General features: G+C 38.3%; 1 protein-coding gene and 1 long non-coding RNA gene across 2 annotated transcripts in view; one reads left to right on the forward strand and one right to left on the reverse strand.

Moving 5' to 3' along the window:
* vegfaa (vascular endothelial growth factor Aa) overlaps positions 1–1,925 on the reverse strand; it is a 19,348-nt gene extending 17,423 nt beyond the window's left edge. Inside the window, exon 1 of the mRNA XM_062063746.1 lies at positions 1,274–1,925. Coding sequence (XP_061919730.1) covers positions 1,274–1,339 — 66 coding nt within the window. The 5' untranslated portion in view covers positions 1,340–1,925. The remainder of the gene's footprint in view (positions 1–1,273) is intronic.
* Positions 1,534–18,163, forward strand: LOC133660337 (uncharacterized). The gene is made up of 3 exons (XR_009827808.1): positions 1,534–1,682; positions 1,828–2,033; positions 17,860–18,163. It is a non-coding gene; the product is annotated as an uncharacterized LOC133660337 (long non-coding RNA).
* Positions 18,164–21,681: the final 3,518 nt, after the last annotated feature.

Genomic DNA, 21,681 nt, shown 5'->3' on the forward strand with positions numbered 1-21,681 from the left:
GCAGAGTGACAAGGCGGTATCATCATTTGACCTCATGTGGCTGCTGCAATTGGCCGAGATATTGCGTGAGAAAGCAGCTCCGCCTGTGTGTGGGAAATGTGGCGGGGAGGAGGTGGGCATCATGCAGGGAGAAACCGAGCCCCCATCTCCCCATATTCATGATCACCGTGAGAAAAAAATACACCAGGGCTGAACTTTTGAGTGGCTAAGGGGACTTAATACACAATCTTACACATTGCAATAATAACAATAATAATCTGTTTCGGGGCTTGTTTCAAGTAATTCCAGCTGTTGTCAAGTTGCACATGTAAAAAGTTGTGTTTTGTTTAAAAATTCCTTTTTTTTTTTTTTTTTGCTTTGGAAGCACACTGACATGTTTTTTTTTTAATGGAGCCTATCTTATAAATACATTGACATGATGAGGACACTAGTTATTGCATGGTGTCTATTTAGGATACAAATCAATAATTGTCCTTTATTATCATTTTTATTGGCAATATATGTTTTTGAGAGCTTTCACAATATTTAATACAAGTTACTAATTGGTTATTAAGTAGTTCAGTGGTGTCCAAAGTGCAGACCATTGGCAATTTTTGGCTGGCAGCTCTTTTTTTTATTGGCCCCTTGACATAATATGACAGCACATTATTATTGATTAGATGTATTATTAGATAGTACATTAGTAACTATTTGTTGTGTCAACTATAAGCTATTTTGTTCCCATAGCTTAATATATGGCAGTCTTTTTGATTGATTGATTGATTGAGACTTTTATTAGTAGGTTGCACAGTGAAGTACATATTCCGTACAATTGACCACTAAATGGTAACACCTGAATAAGTTTTTCAACTTGTTTAAGTCGGGGTCCACTTAAATTGATTCATGATACAGATATATACTGTACTATCAGATATATAATATCATCATAATACAGTCATCACACAAGAGAATCACATTGAATTATTTACATTAGCAGCATCAAGGGTTGGAATTGGGGGTTGAATCACCAAAATGATTCCCGAGCGCGGCCACCGCTGCTGCTCCCTGCTCCCCTCACCTCCCAGGGGGTGCAACAAGGGGTATGGGTCAAATGCAGAGGGTAATTTCACCACACCTAGTGTGTGTGTGACTATCAGTGGTACTTTAACTTAACTTAATATTGACCTACATTGGATTTGTTTAGCAACTTTTATGTACACAGTTGATGTGTTGTTTGGAGTGCGGGTGGGAAAATGTAGTTATTAATCAGTGGGTTACATCATCAGGAACTCACCTTTACTGTGGATAGGTGAAGAACCGCTGCCAAGAGAATTTGTACCAAACTAACAACAAAGTTCATGATTGTAACCCCAGAAGAGTCTAGTAATCCCAAAGGTCCTTTAAAATGAGGATGAAAGTAAATTTGAAAAAAAAAGAACGAGGACTGAAATTTTTTTTTAAAAAACGCGGCAAATCTTGGCTATAGTGAAAGCGGATCCATATCTTCCACGCGCATGTGGCACGTTCAAGGACAGCCTTCCTCCGGAAATGTTAGCATCCAACAGGCATCGTTCATCCGCTGGGGACCAGGTCTGAAAAATCCGCACTGTAACAAGTCGATCCTCAACAAGACGTTCTACTAGAAATGTTCACAAGCGAGACTGGGGACCAACTTTACCCGCTGCCGGCTGTCTTGAAAAAAGGTGTGAAATGTGCGTGTGTGTGTCTGTGGCGGGGATAAGAGCAACGTTAGCCAGGAAAATGTGATCCAATTTGTCCCTTTTGTCTTCGCGCCCTTCTCGCTGTTTCTTATTCAGTCGCCACCTCTTGTCTACTCTTCTTGTCTAGGGTTGTTTCGGAGAGTACACAGACGGCGGGTTGTCACCGGTTGAGCTCAGCTGTACCAGCTCGTCTAAAGCTCTGTCTGCTCTTGGCCGTCGGAGCTGCGTGTTCATGCCTTAATAAAGGTGCCTCCGCAACTGTGGAGGAGGGGCAACACACAACAAGCAGCCAATTGCAGAAGGACATTCATTCCATCTCAGCAAAATGAATGAGTATTGCCTATTTATCCATCCATCCATCTATCTATCTATCTATCTATCTATCTATCTATCTATCTATCTATCTATCTATCTATCTATCTATCTATCTATCTATCTATCTATCTATCGATCTATCCATCTATCCATCTATCTATCTATCTATCTATAGTAAACGTATAATAAACGTTATTGCAGACACAGAGGTCCGTATCAATATTAAACAGGGGTATCAAACGTACGGCCCGAGGGCCGGATCGGGCCCGCGGACAGGTTTTATCCGGCCCAGCGTGATGAGTTTGCTAAGTATAAGTGTAACCGGTGGTCTTTTCCTCTGCGTTGTGTGTCTTTAACACGTGAAGTCCCAGAGAAGGGTCAATTGACATTTTTACCTAGAAAACACACAAGAGGGTCATTTGACCCCTAGTCCCCCCTGTGGACACTCCTTTTGTTATGAAAATGTGGCTGTTAGTGGCACACGGCAGGGGGCCACTTGAGCCTGTGTGGGGGAGGGGACCTTACAGCTCAAGCTTTAGTTCTGAGGTAGGTTGTGTGTGTTTTTGCAAGGATCAACAGAATGAAGGGATCAACACTCTGACATTTATTGTTAAAAAAAATACAAAACAAAACATATTTACAAAGAATGAAAAAGCAACTGTTTTCCCAGTTTTGGTGTGGAGGGTTGTTGCAGAAGCAATTGTTATTTTTGTGTGCCAAAAATAGTTTAAAAAAAAAAATTTACAAAGAAAAAAGCATATTTACAAAGAATGAAAAACCATGTCCATGTAAACGTGACTGACATACATTTGAGCAGTCACTCACAATCCTGGCACTGCCATTGCTCCTTTCGGCATTTCCCACATGTATAATTTTTCTGTCTACCTAGACAAACTGCCCCTAACAGCCTCATTACCATAACAAAATGAGTGATTAGTGTATTCGGGAAAAGCGTCGGGCCAAATGACCCCTCTCTGGGTCTTCTAGGTAGACAGAAAAATGCTGGGACTTCTAGTGTTAATGGAACACGACCGACACCATGGCATTGCTCAGCTGCACTTTACTGACAATACAGAACATACAATTGTCGTCAATAACTTTGTTTCCATCGTCAAGTCCCTCTCCCGTTATCGTGGACAAAAGGCGTACAACAGTGAAATAAACATACCTGACAATACAGAACATACAATTGTCGTCAATAACTTTGTTTCCACCGTCAAGTCCCTACACAAATATAATACAGAAAAAGATAGTGAACTTAAATTCTTAACATGACAATGTTTCTGTCGTCGCATGCACGCCTACCTCTCCCGTTATCGTGGACAAAAGGGAAGTTGGAAGGCGTGTCCAACGCATATAAAAAGACAGGTGTCACAGTAATTATTGCAGTAGGAGGGACAACGAGACAATGGTTCCACATTGACAAAACATTGAACAATATCCAGGTATTTACATGTAACTTACACATTTTGTGTAATTATAACAATAATAAAGCATTATAAAATACATTATTTACAAGACATAATTAACCCTGTTACATAAGGACTCCTCTTCCTCCTTATTAGACGTAGACTTAGACATAGACTTAGACCAGTGGTTCTTAACCTTGTCAAAGGTACCGAACCCCACCAGTTTCATATGCGCATTCACCGAACCCTTCTTTAGTGAAAAATAAAAATAAAAATGTTTTAAATTCAAGACAAAGTTATATGTTTTTGGTACCACTTTAGTATCGGGAACATATTATAAGTAACAAATACTTAATTTAGAGTTATTTGGACACTAGGGGAACATATTCTAAGTAATAAAGACTTAATTTAGAGTTATTTGGTTAGGGTTAGGGTCAGGGTTAGAAGGTTAGGGTTATAATAAGGCCATGGCGAATAAGGCATTAATAAGTACTCAATAATGACTAGTTAAGAGCCAATATGTTACTAATTTGCATGTTAATAAGCAACTAATTAATGGTGAATATGTTCCCCATACTAAAGTGTTACCATGTTTTTTTTACTGGTGCACAAAAAGAACCGTGCATGAACATCACCTTGTTCAAACAACAAAACCAACATAGTGCATAAACTCACAACAAATTACACACCTGCAAATCAGTCAGCTGTTGCCATATCCATAATACGCTGATAGGGAGAAGTTTGTATTTACACGATGAGTCGGGTGTGTTTTGACCTCCGCTGAACCCCTGAGGCCGACTCACCGAACCCTTAGGGTTCGATCGAACCCAGGTTAAGAACCACTGACTTAAACAAACTTAATGATCCACAAGGGAAATTGTTCCACACAGTAGCTCAGTTACAATGATGGAAAGTGTGAGGATGGAAAGGACAATGCAGGTATAAATAGACTAAAAATAGCGATATAAAATATAACATATATACGTAATATTCACATAATATATGTACAGTATTTTATATATACTGATATATTATATTATATTATGTCTATATCATATATACAATATATAACATCCAGAATCTATTATCCAGGAGATCGTAAAAAGCCGCTGCCTGACCAGGGCTCAGAAAATCTGCAGAGACTCCTCCCAACCCCACCAAGGACTGTTTTCACTGCTGGACTCTAGAAAGAGGTTCCGCAGCCTCCGTAGCAGAACCTCCAAGTTCTGTAACAGCTTCTTTCCTCAGGCCATAAGACTCTTGAAAGCATCATAATAATCCCCTCAATTTCCCCCGAAAAATGGATTAACTCGCTGGACTATAAAGACAATATAACATACATCCATAAACGTGGATGCATAAGTGCAATATATTTATCTGTACAGTAATCGATTTATTTATATCTGCACCTTATTGCTCTTTTATCCTGCACTACAACGAGCTAATGCAACAAAATTTCGTTCTTATCTGTACTTTAAAGTTCAAATTTGAATGACAATAAAAGGAAGTCTAAGTCTATAAACATTAACCTGAAATTTTTGAATGAAAAACAGCTGTTTTAAATGTGTCCACTGGATGTCGCAATAGCAATTATTTGCATTTTTGTAGATGATGCTACATATGTGCAAAATAAACCACGTGATGTTAGTACATCATGTTAGTACATCAGTCGAGGAAAGTGATCAAACTGCACAAATAACGTACTGTAATTTGATTTTGATATGTTTTTATCTTGATAGATTGAAAATGAACACCAATGAGTTGACTGATGAACATTATCACATAATTTGTTCAGAAAATATAAATAATTGACAAATAAAGTATGTATACTATTAACCGCAACAGGTAATTGTAAAAAACAAACAAAAAAACAACAACATTATGATTTGTAACAGGGGTGTCACACTCATTTTAGATTGGGGGCCAAATGGAGAAAAATCTACTCCCGAGTGGGCCGGACTGGTAAAATCACAGCACGATAACTTAAAAATAAGAACAACTTCAGATTGCTTTCTTTTGTTCAAAAGCAGAACAAGCACATTCTGAAAATTTACAAATCATAATGTTGTTGGGATTTTTTTTACAGTTACCTGTTGTGGTTAATAGTATATATACTTTATTTGTCGCTATTTATATTTTCTGAATAAATCATGTGATAATGTTCATCAGTCAACTCATTGGTGTTCATTTTCAATCTATCAAGATAAAGAAAATATATCAAAATCAAATTGCAGTATGTTATTTATGTAGTTTGATCTTTTTCCTCGACTGATTGCGACATCCAGTGGACACATTCAGAACAGCTGTTTCTTTCATTCAAACATTTCAGGTATATTTTCATATTTAGCCAACTCATCCCGCGGGCCAGATAAAACCTGTTCCCGGGCGCGATCCGGCCCTCGGGCCGTACGTTTGGCACCCCTGATTTGTACAATTTCAGAATGTGTTTGTTCTATTTTTAAACCAAGAAATCAATCTGACGTTGTCTTTATTTTTAAGTTATTGAGCCGTGATTTTACCAGTCCGGCCCACTTGGGAGTAGATTATTCTCCATGTGGCCCCCGATCTAAAATTAGTTTGACACCCCTAATATAAAACATGCCATACAACACAACACAAAAAATTAACAATTGCAGTTCAAATCACGGGGTTTAAAATAAACACAGGCATGTGATCCAAAATTTACAGAATACAAGCAGAATAATTTGTGTCACTTTGTGCAGGATCAATCAAAGCCATTATGATAACCGTCATTTTAGACAATGAGACGGTGCTACGCGCAGGCCGCCGTGGTGTAAGTGGGTGTTAGAATGGTGGTTTTGTTTTGTCGTTTGTCTATGCATGATGGAATTGTATGTAAACAATATGTACAATAGTTTTTTTGCCCATGTTCTGTTTTTCTCGTTTATGGTTTGACTTTTGTGGCTGTATGTAGAAATCGCCCCGCTGAGGTAGCAGCAGGTTGCATCAGTTCTGTACTGTTATTTTTGAAAATGTCTCTTGTTAAGGCCTGAGCAGCGAGCAAGCGCCGTAGGTGTGATGCAGAGCTCGGTTTATTATTATTATTATTACTATTACTATTCTCTTTGATGAAATAACATTGGAGGAATTGTTAAAATGTGTAAATGGGACAAAACAAACAACATGTTTACTTGACCCAATTCCTGGGAAACTTATCAAGGAGCTTTTTGTTTTATTAGGTCCATCAGTGTTAAATATTATAAACTTATCACTTTCCTCTGGTACTGTTCCTCTAGCATTCAAAAAAGCGGTTATTCATCCTCTACTCAAAAGACCTAACCTCGATCCTGACCTCATGGTGAACTACCGGCCGGTGTCCCACCTTCCGTTTATCTCGAAAATTCTCGAAAAAATTGTCGCACAGCAGCTAAATGAACACTTAGCGTCTAACAATCTCTGTGAACCTTTTCAATCCGGTTTCAGGGCAAATCACTCTACGGAGACAGCCCTCGCAAAAATGACTAATGATCTATTGCTAACGATGGATTCTGATGCGTCATCTATGTTGCTGCTTCTTGATCTTAGCGCCGCTTTCGATACTGTTGATCATAATATTTTATTAGAGCGTATCAAAACGCGTATTGGGATGTCAGACTTAGCCTTGTCTTGGTTTAACTCTTATCTTACTGACAGGATGCAGTGTGTCTCCCATAAGAATGTGACCTCGGACTATGTTAAGGTAACGTGCGGAGTTCCCCAGGGTTCGGTTCTTGGCCCTGCACTCTTTAGTATTTACATGCTGCCGCTAGGTGACATCATACGCAAATACGGTGTTAGCTTTCACTGTTATGCTGATGACACCCAACTCTACATGCCCCTAAAGCTGACCAACACGCCGGATTGTAGTCAGCTGGAGGCGTGTCTTAATGAAATTAAACAATGGATGTCCGCTAACTTTTTGCAACTCAACGCTAAGAAAACGGAAATGCTGATTATCGGTCCTGCTCAACACCGACATCTATTTAATAATACCACCTTAACATTTGACAACCAAACAATTAAACAAGGCGACTCGGTAAAGAATCTGGGTATTATCTTCGACCCGACTCTCTCGTTTGAGTCACACATTAAGAGTGTTACTAAAACGGCCTTCTTTCATCTCCGTAATATCGCTAAAATTCGTTCCATTTTGTCCACAAGCGATGCTGAAATCATTATTCATGCGTTCGTTACATCTCGTCTCGATTACTGTAACGTTTTATTTTCGGGCCTCCCTATGTCTAGCATTAATAGATTACAGATGGTACAAAATGCGGCTGCTAGACTTTTGACAAAAACAAGAAAGTTTGATCATATTACGCCTATACTGGCTCACTTGCACTGGCTTCCTGTGCACCTAAGATGCGACTTTAAGGTTTTACTACTTACGTATAAAATACTACACGGTCAAGCTCCTGCCTATCTTGCCGATTGTATTGTACCATATGTCCCGGCAAGAAATCTGCGTTCAAAGAACTCCGGCTTATTAGTGATTCCCAGAGCCCAAAAACAGTCTGCGGGCTATAGAGCGTTTTCTATTCGGGCTCCAATACTATGGAATGCCCTCCCGGTAAAAGTTAGAGATGCTACCTCAGTAGAAGCATTTAAGTCTCATCTTAAAACTAATTTGTATACTCTAGCCTTTAAATAGACTCCCTTTTTAGACCAGTTGATCTGCCGTTTCTTTTCTTTTCTTTTCTACTCTGCTCCGGGGTGGACCGCTAGCCTGTTCATCGGATGGGGACATCTCTACGCTGCTGACCCGTCTCCGCTCGGGATGGTTCCTGCTGGCCCCACCATGGACTGGACTTTCGCTGATGTGTTGGACTTTCACAATATTATGTCAGACCCACTCGACATCCATTGCTTTCGGTCTCCCCCTAGAGGGGGGGGGGGTTACCCACATATGTGGTCCTCTCCAAGGTTTCTCATAGTCATTCACATTGACGTCCCACTGGGGTGAGTTTTCCTTGCCCGTATGTGGGCTCTGTACCGAGGATGTCGTTGTGGCTTGTACAGCCCTTTGAGACACTTGTGATTTAGGGCTATATAAATAAACATTGATTGATTGATTGATTGATATTATTATTATTAGTATTATTATTAGTATTATTTCAAGCCTTGCATAAATGTCTCTGCCAAAATGTAAAAAAAAAAAAAAAAAAAAGTGTGTTGTTGTACAGTGCAGGTTTGAAATAAATAATTCAATTCAATTCAATTATTAGTATTATTAATATTATTGTTATTATTATTATTACACCGGAAAGAGCTGGAAGAAGTTCAGTTCAGTTCAGTTCAGTTCAGTTCAGTTTCAGTTTATTTCGAACATGCATGCAATACAATGTAATTAATCACATATGTCCAGTTGTTTCATTACAGCACGTCCGAAAAGGAGAAGGAAGAAGTTGAGCTTATTTAATCCTACCCCTTTTCATACCATAGCAATTTTATCCTATTTCCTTGATCTCTGTAACATAATAGGGAACAAATAAATAATAAACAAATAATATACCGTAGTAAGTAAACAAAAATAAATACACAAATAATCTTTGTCTCAATAAATAAAACAATAAAAAAAAAAAAAAAGTAGCTCGGGAGAGGGAAATATGGGCTTCTCTACTTAGGCTGCTGCCCCTGCGATCCCAAATTCGGATAAGCGGAAGAAAAGGGATGGATTGATAAATGGACGGATCGATTTTCCGCCAATTTGGACAGGTTTTTAAGGCCATTAACATACACGAAAAGTCCACAAATTTTACAGGTGCGTCACGTTTGGCGAACATTTTTTATTTATTTTGTGGCTCCCGAAAATTACTTTTAACAAATAGCTTTTTAGTGCAACTTTGAAAGTTTGTAAATAAATTGCCACCAGTTTTACGTATCGACACGAAAACCGCTGGAGACGTCTATCATGATGGCTGGCAAGTAAAAGTCTCAAGAACCCATACTTGAAACAGGAAGTCGGCCATCTTGGTTTCTGTCAGCCATTTTTCGTTAAAAAACAGGGGTCATACTTTAACAAACTGCTCCTAGGGACTTTGACCAAATGAGTCACGTTGAAAATGCCACATACTAGCTTTTATATGTTTTTGTTTTGTTGTTGTCATTATCCGTTGGCCGGATCATGTTTTATTTTAGTTTGACTCCCTTAGTTCTGTTTTCAGCACCCCTGGGTTTGTGTTTTAGTTGCAATGGGAGCTGGTTATTTTCACCTGCCTCTGATTCGGGTTCGTTACGCTCACCTACTCCCGGGCACTAATCAGAGAGCTGCGTATTTCTGCTTTTCCCCACACTCAGTCTGGCTGTCCTGTTTGCGCTATGCAACAAGTTGCGTGGGTATACTATTTGATTCCTGATTCAATGCTAAGTCTTCCTGTTAGCTATTTCCTTAGCTTCCCGTGCAATCGGGATGCTTTTCTCGTGTTTGTTTGCATTTTCCTGTATTTTTGGATTTTGACTGATTTATTTGTCTTACCTGCATTGCCTCTGGAGTTCCGTCTGCATCCTGGAAAAAACGATCCGCGCAATGACATGCGACCCCGACGTGACAGTTCATAGTGGACTTTTTGAGCCTGCACTGCTACCACATGGTGCAAGAGTGTAGATTTTAATAATTTTACAATTCAGCTACTGTGTGTCAAACAAAAAATGTCCCTTGTGGATCAATAAAGTTTGTCTAAGTGTAAGTTTTAAGCATACAGCGGCGTATTAATTTTACAGACGCATCACAACGTTTACGTTTCCCTTCAACAACTATAACTCATGGCATACTACATAAGGGAGTTAGTTAGGGACAAATTAAGATCCAGAGCCTTATCTTTTGGAGCCTAAATATAAGCAAAAGGAGCTACAAGTTTTAGAAGCTGTGTGCTAAATACATTATTCTATAGTGAAACACGAAGCATCATGCAACAGTATTCTAAGTGCTAAAGAAATGCAAACTGCGAACATAATAAAACAATCACTCACTGTACATTGTCTGCTCTCACTGTGATGCCAACTGATGGGATGTTTATATCTTCCCGTTTAGATGAACAATTAATCACAATTCTCTCGCAGGTAAAACACTGTTTTAAAAAAGTGCCGCAAACGAGCGTCTTTTCGTGTCTTTTTCGCCATCTCCGGGTATAAATGGGATGTCAAAGTTGACCAACTTCTCGGTTTATGGCCACAACCTTCTACTATCCAGGTGAGAGGCATTATTTATGATTTAGAATAAAAGTGCAGTTCCCCCTTAAGGAAGGGCAATTTCCACATTTCTCATGTATCAACGTCAACATCCATGTGTGCATTCCAAAGTATGTTAGAAATAACGACACCACGCCTTTCATCATCACAAAGTTCACCAACAATACAAACAGGATAGCATTGCTAAAACAGAGACGCAAAGTATCAGACGTTTACACCAACTGCAGAATCTACATCAAGCCAAAGTACTTCTTGTCAAAAACATTGAGAATCTGGAGAGCTACTGGAGATTATATCATCTTGACAACAAGGAACATGATAGAAACAACACAAAAACAATGCAGTCCGACTACAATACAACAATAATGATGACAAATGTGGCAATATGTGGGTGATCAAATACTGCACAAACTATTATTATATAAACTATTATTACTATTACTCAATCAAAAAGGAAACGATGTATAACTTTTATTTTATCTGTATTTTTTGTTGATATTTTGTTGCTCTATATTATAAAGTCACAATGAGATACATCAGTTAAGTACAATTTGGACAAAAGACCATTTAAACCCACTTTCACAGTCACTGACAGGGAACTGAATTGCATGAAAGTTTGCTGACACGTTCAAGATCATAGCCCACATTTGTATGTATAAAGAACAACTTTTAGCTGTTTGTTTAATTAACAAAATGCATAATATTCTGAAAATGGAGGTAGAAAATGGAACTGTTGCTTTTTTCTGTATGATGGAGGTGAAAACGTTTTCAAACAGTCGAACAACTGTATGCAAAACTGCAATTTACTATTAAACTAAATGTTATGAACATTGATATCAATGCTTTTTTTCAAGGGAATCTTAACACAATGAAAATAGCAAAAGTCTTACCAATTTATAAGACTGGAGACAAACACCAGTTTACAAACTACAGACCTGTTTCTGTACTTCCACAATATTCTAAAAGTATTGAAAAACTGTTTACAAGGTTGGACAAATTCATGAATAAAAATGAAACACTCACAGACAACCAATACGGATGCAGAGCCAACACTTCAACATCAATGGAATTAATCAAAATAACGGAAGAGATCACCAATAAAATAGATAGCAAAAAATGTGCTGCTGCAGTGTTTATGGATTTATCAAAATCATTTGACACAATCAATCATAATATCTTAATAAACAAATTAGAAAGGTACGGAATCAGAGGGTTGGTCTTGAACTGGGTAAGAAGCTACTTAACCAACAGGAAGCAATACGTGAAGATAGGCGAACACACGTCGACAGAGCTGAAAATATCTTGTGGCGTACCTCAGGGATTGATACTGGGACCAAAAGTGTTCAATCTTTATACAAACAACATATGTAAAGTTACAAAGGACTTACAGTTAGTATTATTTGCAAATAATACAACTGCATTTTGTTCAGGAGAGAACACACAGAAGCTAATACAAATAATAACAGAAGAAATTAGTAGTTGTTATGAAACAACTAGAATGCATTACATTGCATTGTATGCATGTTCGAAATAAACTGAAACTGAAACTGAAAATATTTCAGTGTAGACATAAGTTGTCAATTACTGAGCCATGTTAATATCCCTGACAGTTAACTGCATATATTCAAATGTTGCCAGGTTAACTCCAGGGGACAAAGGCCAAATATTTCGTACTTTCAGTCATTTTTTTGCTGTATTTTGGCCAACATTTTTTTGTGTTACTAAAAATACAATTTTTTTTCTAAAAAGGTTCTTTTTTCATGTTAAGTTTTAACATTTTCAAAGTCCAATTCTTTTCTAAGTGTACAATGGTAGTTATTCGACAATAACCCAAAGCAAAACAGGACAGTCCTGGATTTTTTCAAATGCATAAAAACATATTCGATTCATTTTTTTACTTTTTTGCTCAAATCTCTCATTCAAATAACAAACATGTAATGTATTTTAAACCTTTGAAGGCCTTTTTAAACAAATGATGTCCCCATTTTACTAATTCAAAAGTGTTTCATAATATGATCTAAAGGGTCCAAATTCAACAAAACATTACATATTTGATATTTTTAGGACTCAAATTTGAGCAAAAAAAAGTAAAAAAAAAAAAAAGTAAAAAAGATGGTAAAAAAAAATAAAATAAAATAAAAAAATAAATAAATATATATATATATTTATATATATATATATATATATATATATATATATATATATATATATATATATATATATATATATGACTATATATATATAAACTTAAAGAGTAATATAAATAAATTAAGAATATTTCTAGAAGGGAAAAAAAATACAAATCTGGGTCAATCGGTAGGTTTAACATATTCAGCAGAGTCATCATGAAATTAGTTTTCATATTACACGTTTGGAATAAAATTCAATCTGGATAAACATTGTGTCATGTCTCGGATGACTCTTCCATTCAAAGAAACTTGTGGTCAGTGTTTGATGAGTAAAGCCTGATGCAGAGAAATATTCCACACATACTCTACATCACATACACCAGTCACTACAAATTCATTTTCCAAGCAGCATGAGTTGTAAGATTGTGAAATACTCAATTATATCTACAGTAGCCTGGTTGACCTTTATTTATTTGATAGGTTTTAAGTTTCCCACAGTCAATAATGGAACATTAATCTGTCCATAAACAGAGTTTAACATGGAACTATTGATAAGTGTTACATGTAGTACACATTTCTCTTAAATCTGATTCAAACCTTTCAGGATATTAAGAACATATATTTTGCATATTAAAGTACCAATAATTGTCACACACACACTAGGTGTGGCGAAATTATTCTCTGCATTTGACCCATCACCCTTGATCACCCCCTGGGAGGTGAAGGGAGCAGTGAGCAGCAGTGGTGGCCTCCCCCAGGAATCATTTTTTCGGTGATTTAACCCACAATTCCAACCCTTGATGCTGAGTGTCAAGCAGGGAGGTAATGGGTCCCATTTTTATAGTCTTTGGTATGACTCGGTTGAACTCACAACCTACCGATCTCAGAGCGGACACTCTAACCACTAGGCCACAAAATTCCCAGTTTTTCCCAAAATTTCACATTTTCCAAAACACAGATTACTTTTGATCATGAAAATTCTTACAACTTTCACATTTCTCAACCCACATGGTTTTTATCTGAGAGCAATACTCATTACCAGCATAGGTGGTGATGCTACTGGACAAATCCCAAATTGGTATTCCTTTTTATTTTTATGTTCTTTAGCATGAAAAAATGCAAGTAGGATTGATATCAATCATACTCAAAATAGAAGCATCATTGTTGCAGTAAAACAGAGATCCCACAAGCGAGTGTAATAACCAGTTTATACAGTATAAATACTGTATTAAAAAAAATAAATACATCGGTACCTCAACTTACGAGTACATTTAATTTCACGACCAAGCTCTAAACTCATAACACTCATATCTCAAATCAGCCCTGTCCATTGAAGTATTTGAAATCAATTTAATATGTTCTTGTCCCTTCCAAAAACAACAACATTTTAACATTTAACATTTTTTTTTATAAAGAAACCACACATTTTGGATAACAACATGTAAAGATATATCAAAAAATAAGTATATGATGTGTTACAAACAATTACAATAATACTATGAAATAATGTAATAAAAATGTTCAGCACTGAGGAGCAGACTTGTGTAGATATATCCTGTGGCCTGCTTCTCCGTGGTGTAGCAATAGGAACTAGGAAATAGTTTTTCATGTTGCACACAGACCTACTAGAGTGACGGACCTGAGAGGTCAGAGTTGACAGCAAGCTTTGTTTGTATACCAAAGGTAATGCTTGACTGTTCAGTTTGCTGAGTCAGCACATAGAACACACTGAAAAACGTCTCACACATCACCTTCACGTTCTCAATATTTTCATGGATAAACGTTCGTCGTTTGGATGTTTGTGGCTGCATGTCGGACGCTGGCTTAAGCTTGATTGATGCAGACCGACCTGCTGGGTCAACTGCTAAATGGTGTGACATCTTTTTAATGGTTTGTTTCTCTATTCGGCCGTCCGCTTTTTGTTCTTTGCACTAAATTTGTCATTTCTAGTGGTTGGAGGGCACGATTGTGTCGATCTCTGGCTGTGGGCTGAGGTCAAATATCATTTCAGATGCTTGTAAGTCAAGATAGGAATTATGAGGATTATCACATTATGAGGTGTCACTGTATACAGTCAGTGCTATAACTGACAAACAGTCTTACTTTGCCGTCAACGAATGAACGTGAATTGTATTATCGGTGCAAAAGGAGCATCAGCTCTTCTGCTGATATTGTGGTTGCATGAACTCTGACCAATACATTCCTTGATGTATTGAATAATTCTCCACTAAATTCAAACTATCACGGATATTTGTAGCTAAAAATATTGCATTCCCAAATGACATTTTTCCCATGATTCTTATTTGTGAATCTTCTGTATCTGCTTGGAGGCAATTTGTTTGGTGGGATCCATCTGGGTGGTCCAGTGTCCCACCAAGGCCCAGACAGACAGGGATGTTAGCTTCCTGGTGTCCGGCTCCATGGGTCTACCCAGGGGAATGCAGGGACTGTCCATGGGCAACCCCCACCCCAACCTTCCACCCCTAGACCTCTGTCTCTTGGTCAATCACACACACGCATACACACACTTGTACTGCTTTGACTGACAAGGCATTTCTTTTCTCCACACCTGTAATCTCATCGTTGGCTGCACCCAAATTGTTGAATATTCTAAATAAAGGTTCACTTAGAAAAAGTCCTTAGGCCCTGACACTCCTGAATGCCATTTTTACATACAACTTCTGTGAATTCATTTGGTTGCAAACATTGGTTAACAGACTTGGGGATTATAGACCAAAAGAGTAAAAATGTCTGATTAAAGTGTAAGGCGGGCATTCGAAGATTTCAGGTGACGCAAAGCAGTTTGAGAAAAATAAAGAAAAACATATTTTTTTCAAATCTACTGATCTATGTAATTAATAGGTTTGATTTGAGTTGTATTACCTATGTGAAAAAATTAAGGAAAGTCAAGAAGGCACTGTATCATTCAGTACCTTGCTCAAGGGTACCTTAAAATCAAATGTAACTCAACTAGCATTTCCCAAGAACTTATTTTCTTGTTTTGCCAAAGACTTGAACCAAACACACATTGACAGACATTGGGGCGGTATAGCTCGGTTGGTAGAGCGGCCGTGCCAGCAACTTGAGGGTTGCAGGTTCGATCCCCGCTTCCGCCATCCTAGTCACTGCCGTTGTGTCCTTGGGCAAGACACTTTACCCACCTGCTCCCAGTGCCACCCACACTGGTTTGAATGTAACTTAGATATTGGGTTTCACTATGTAAAGCGCTTTGAGTCACTTGAGAAAAAGCGCTATATAAATGTAATTCACTTCACTTCACTTCACTTCACAACAGTCCCTCCAGGATTTTGCTGGCCTCAATCGGCGGCAGTTTTTTTAAAAAAGTTGCGGAAAAAGTAGCAATGTTTTCAGGCGTTTAAAAAAATACACATTAAACATTAAATCAACTTGTGATTTTATAAATTTGTTATCAGTGTTTTAGGTGTTCCTTAACATTAAAAAGCACAAACATTGGACAATAATACTATACTGATGTTTTACTCATTTTATACCACACATAATTAAAAGTGATCACTCGATGCAGGCAGCTATGTCCTCCACAAGACATTCTCCTATTCTATTTAAATTATTATGCACATACTATTGTTGTTGTGGTGCTCATTGGACTAAATCTGCAACCTCGGGTACTAAATTTCATGCTATCTCACATGTCTCATGTGTGATGGTATGACAACAAAGTTCACTGAATCCTTGAAATGTTTTTTTACGCTTGAAACGTGTTTGACCATCTTTAACATTTGCGAACTGTTGAGATCGATTTTTGGTTGGTAAATGAGAGATGAGAGATCATCATCACACTTCAATATCTTCAACATAAATGCTTCGTCTTTGCTAGGTCAGCATTGAAAATGAGAATGTTTTTAATTTCCTTATCTGGATAAATAAAGGTTAAATACATTTATAAATACAGTAAATGTACACTAGCAAGTGAGGACGCCAGTGTGTTGATACATGTTTATATACTACATTCCCCAGAAAGCTTTGAGCTATTGACACGAAGTGGAAGTAGGTCTAAGTCTACACAAGAAACAAACTTACGTTATCATTAGACAGTTCACGTGCGCATTTAAGCGCTGTCTAGAGACGAATTCGATTGACCAAAATGACGCATATTAGCCAAATTATGCAAGGAGGTTGCGGGCATTAGACAAAGATGCGAGACCACACACAATTGGAGGAACTGAAACAACCATTCAAAGTCACATTCACACTTATGGGCAATTACAATTACAAGTGTAAATGTTGGCCCTATACTATACTATCATAATGCTGAATTTGTTTTTATAACTTTTAACACAACAGCACCCAAGTCACACATGACTTTCCATGAAATGAAATCCCAGTAGGCACAAGACATTGATACAATGTTGATTATACACACATATCCTTTAAAACTGACTTTGAAACTACATTGTAAAATTGTTTTATTTGTAAATTGAAAAGTTGATGTCCAACCACAATGTTGGTTGGAAAAATTAAAATCAAACCAAGTTCACAACCCGGCATTTGAATGAACGTTGTCAAAAAGCATGTTGTTTCAACGTTGTGTTTGTGTTGTGGAATATTGGTTGGGAAATGACCAAAATTCAATGGTCAAATTAACGTCAGAACCCAACATTGATTAGACGTCGTCAAAAGCATGTTGTTCCAACATTAGATTTGAGTTGCTCAATGTCAGGACCTAATTCTACAAGTTCTCAAAGCTGTTTTAATGTCTTCTGCCTGCTGGGAAGTACAGTTTATAAGAAACTCCCTATCACAGGTTTTTGGGTTTGGTAATGGTTCTGTTTGTTTTAAACGTGCTCAACAAGAAGATATATATTTTTACACACAATTTAAACTGTCTGAGAAGGAGCAGAAAGAAACATAGTTTATTTAAACCTAGCCCTGTTCTGTCATGTGGTTAGTACTAATCCTAATGTCGGCGTGAACACAGCCAGTGTGTGGATACAATGGTTTATTTGTCTTAAACGCATTAAATTAAAATATACCCTAGGTCGACTAAACAGCACATTATTACTGTTGAGAAGCAATTTTAGGATTTAGCTAAGAGCTGAAGCAATGAAATAAATATCGACACATTCTTTTTCTTTACAGTCGTACCACATACAGGGAGGTGATGGAAAACTCCAAGCGCAGAGACAAACACGTGATGAACAACTGAGTCACAGGTAATTACAGTGCTCACGCTGACTCCTTTGAAACATTTTTATCTGTTTACATTTTAGCACGCACACCATGTCATGGGAATTTTTGATCTTCAATGTAAAAGTAAAACTGAAAACTTTATCACTGAATTAATATACGAAACAGTGAATTATGTCAAAACTTCTTTTCTGTATTTTGTAACATGCCCAGTGACAGGAACTTAAAATGTTTAATCCTCCTACGGAATATTTTACGCATACGTTGCATGCATTTTCCCATGTTACTAGTCTCTGATAATTGTAAAATTACTCTGCGGTAAGCTTAGGCTTGACTTAGGGAACAGGATGCCCCCATCATGCAGTTCATGAGAGACACTACTTAATGTAAATGCAAGTCATGAACAACTGGGTGTAGGACGCAGGCTCAGGACTGATCACGATGCAGCCTCCGGTGAGGATGTATAAGGCCGAAACACCCAATGAGCCGGGGAAACACTACTGACAATGAGTCAGTTCCCAAATCAACCTTCCCAGAAATCTTTTTGTCAACCATTCACCAATGAACTTTTGTAAGTGCTTGCACAAAATATATTAACACCTTGACCTGTGTTTTTAAAATCAGACACTAATTGCTAGGGATGTATATCGTTAGGATTTTATCTGTACTATATGTCATTTTTATGAATAAAGATGTGAAAAAATGTATTTGTATTTGCATTACTATTAGCACAAGAGGTTGTACCCCAGCAAAATCATGTACCATCTCACATAAGGCAAGCATAACACCTGTATTTTAAGTCTTAGAATTCAAATATGTGTGCAGTGCAAGGTGCAATTCAGTTGTTATGTTATCATGCGATTCAAATTCAATTAAATTCAAACAATTTTATTAATCCCTCAATGGGCAATTCATTTCGAGAAGCAGGTTGTTGTGGTTCATATAGCCTACATGGCCCACAATAAATAAATAGTCAATACAAGACACATCAGACAACCACATGGAGATTAGAATAAATAGTAATATAAAAGCTTGTGATAGTTTACTGTATATGTAGAGATAATCTACAAACCACATTGCTTTAAGAATTAAAACCTAATTAAAGGAACAAATAAAAAGAACCTTATGAAGAATGTAATAGTCATTTGTTAAAGACCAAGCAGCTTTATCACTGTTTCTATTCATTACAATTACACTTAGTATATACATGCATCCATTTTCTACTGCTTGTCCCTATAATAATATTTAAAATAATAGTAATAAAGTAAAATAATATGAATTTGTGGCTTTCATGTGCAGAGAACAGACCTTTTACATACTATATCATATCAAATATATAAATCAATACAATCAGTTAGCATGTTAGGTGGGTGTGTGTACAGTAACTATAGGAATTGTTATTCATGTTAATGTTGCACACAGGCATATTTGTATGACGTACAGGAAACTGTATTGAATGTTGACAGCCACCGATGAATATATCTGTGTCGTGTATCTTTTTACCTAAATATAAATATCCAGTGGATATATCAATGTTTCACTGTTTTGAGTGAATTAATATAGGCTTGTGGATTACTGGAAATGCTTAGACCAGTGGTGTCAAACATACGGCCCGGGGGCCGGATCAGGCCCGCGAACAGGTTTTATCCGGCCCGCGGGGTGAGTTTGCTAAGTATAAAAATGAGCCGGAATTTTTAAATGAAAGAAACTGTTGTTCTAAATGTGTCCACTAGATGTCGCAATAGCAATTATTTGTATCTTTGTAGATTATGCTACATATGTTCAAAATAAACCACATGATGTTAGTGCACCAGTCGAGGAATATGAGCAAACTACATAAATAACATCCTGTAATTTGATTTTGATATTGTTTTTTTATCTTGATAGATTGAAAATTAACACCTATGAGTTGACTGATGAACATTATCACATCATTTCTTCAGAAAATATAAATAACGACAAATAAAGATAGAATACTGCTAACCGCAACATGTAAGTGTAAAAAAAAACAACCCAACAACATTATGATTTGTACAATTTCAGAATGTGCTTGTTTTTTTTTTTAAACAAAGAAAACAATCTGAAGTTGTCTTTATTTTTAAGTTATCGTGCCGTGATTTTACCATTCCGGCCCACTTGGGAGTAGATTTTTCTCCAGGTGGCCCCTGATCTAAAATGAGTTTGACACCCCTGGCTTAGACGATGGTTGACGGACGGTAGCGGCAGTTGTGAGTTGCATGTTCACTTGTCACTAACTAAGTCTTATTGGCGTGCGTGACTTTGAGGGACGAGGAAGAAATATTGTTGTGTTACAAAGTTTTGTGTTGTATTGCCTCATTATTTGTGATTTTTGCCAAGCTGATTAAAATCTACCCGTGTATTCTTTAATGCGTAGTAGCGGCACTTGAACTAAATGTGACAGTGTGTCATTATTATGACAATCAGCTGGATTTAAAAAATACTGATAGCCGTATCATTTAACAGTCTTCTTTAGGAACCGGTACACGGTATACATCCCTACATTATCTATAGGTGGTTTATCCAACGAGCCATTCACTTTCTTCTGCACAGTTTTACTTGTCTCCAGCCACCTTGCTCAAGTTACCCCGGAAAGATACAGAGGACAGCTGTGAGACGTAGTCCCTCTAGTCATAAAATGACGGTAATGCCATCCATCCATTTTCTTCCGCTTATCCGAGGTCGGGTCGCGGAGGCAGCAGCCTAAGCAGGGAAGCCCAGAGTTCCCTCTCTCCAGTCACTGCGTCCAGCTGTTCCCGGGGGATCCCGAAGCGTTCCCAGGCCAGCCGGGAGACATAGTCTTCCCAATGTGTCCTGGGTCTACCCCGTGGCCTCCTACCGGTTGGATGTGCCCTAAACACCTCCCTAGGGAGGCGTTCGGGTGGCATCCTGACCAGATGCCCGAACCACCTCATCTGGCTCCTCTCCATGTGGAGGAGCAGCGGCTTTACTTTGAGCTCCTCCCGGACGGCAGAGCTTCTCACCCTATCCCTAAGGGAGAGCCCCGCCACCCGGCGGAGGAAACTAATTTCGGCCGCTTGTACCCGTGATCTTGTCCTTTCGGTCATAACCCAAAGCTCATGACCATAGGTGAGGATGGGAACGTAGATCGACCGGTAAATTGAGAGCTTTGCCTTCCGGCTCAGCTCCTTCTTCACCACAACGGATCGATACAGCGTCCGCATTACTGAAGACGCCGCACCGATCCAACTGTCGATCTCAGGATCCACTCTTCCCTCACTCGTGAACAAGACTCCCGAGGTACTTGAACTCCTCCACCTGGGGCAGGGTCTCCTCCGCAACCCGGAGATGGCACTCCACCCTTTTCCGGGCGAGAACCATGGACTCGGACTTGGAGGTGCTGATTCTCATCCCAGTCGCTTCACACTCAGCTGCGAACCGATCCAGTGAGAGCTGAAGATCCTGGCCAGATGAAGCCATCAGGACCACATCATCTGCAAAAAGCAGAGACCTAATCCTGCAGCCACCAAACCAGATGCCCTCAACGCCCTGACTGCGCCGAGAAATTCTGTCCATAAAAGTTATAAACAGAATCTGTGACAAAGGGCAGCCTTGGCGGAGTCCAACCCTCACTGGAAACGTGTCCGACTTACTGCCGGCAATGCGGACCAAGCTCTGGCACTGATCATACAGGGAGCGGACCGCCACAATCAGACAGTCCGATACCCCATACTCTCTGAGCACTCCCCACAGGACTTCCCGAGGGACACGGTCGAATGCCTTCTCCAAGTCCAC

This window comes from Entelurus aequoreus, linkage group LG11, assembly GCF_033978785.1.
Source record: "Entelurus aequoreus isolate RoL-2023_Sb linkage group LG11, RoL_Eaeq_v1.1, whole genome shotgun sequence".
Classification (NCBI taxonomy): Eukaryota; Metazoa; Chordata; class Actinopteri; order Syngnathiformes; family Syngnathidae; genus Entelurus; species Entelurus aequoreus.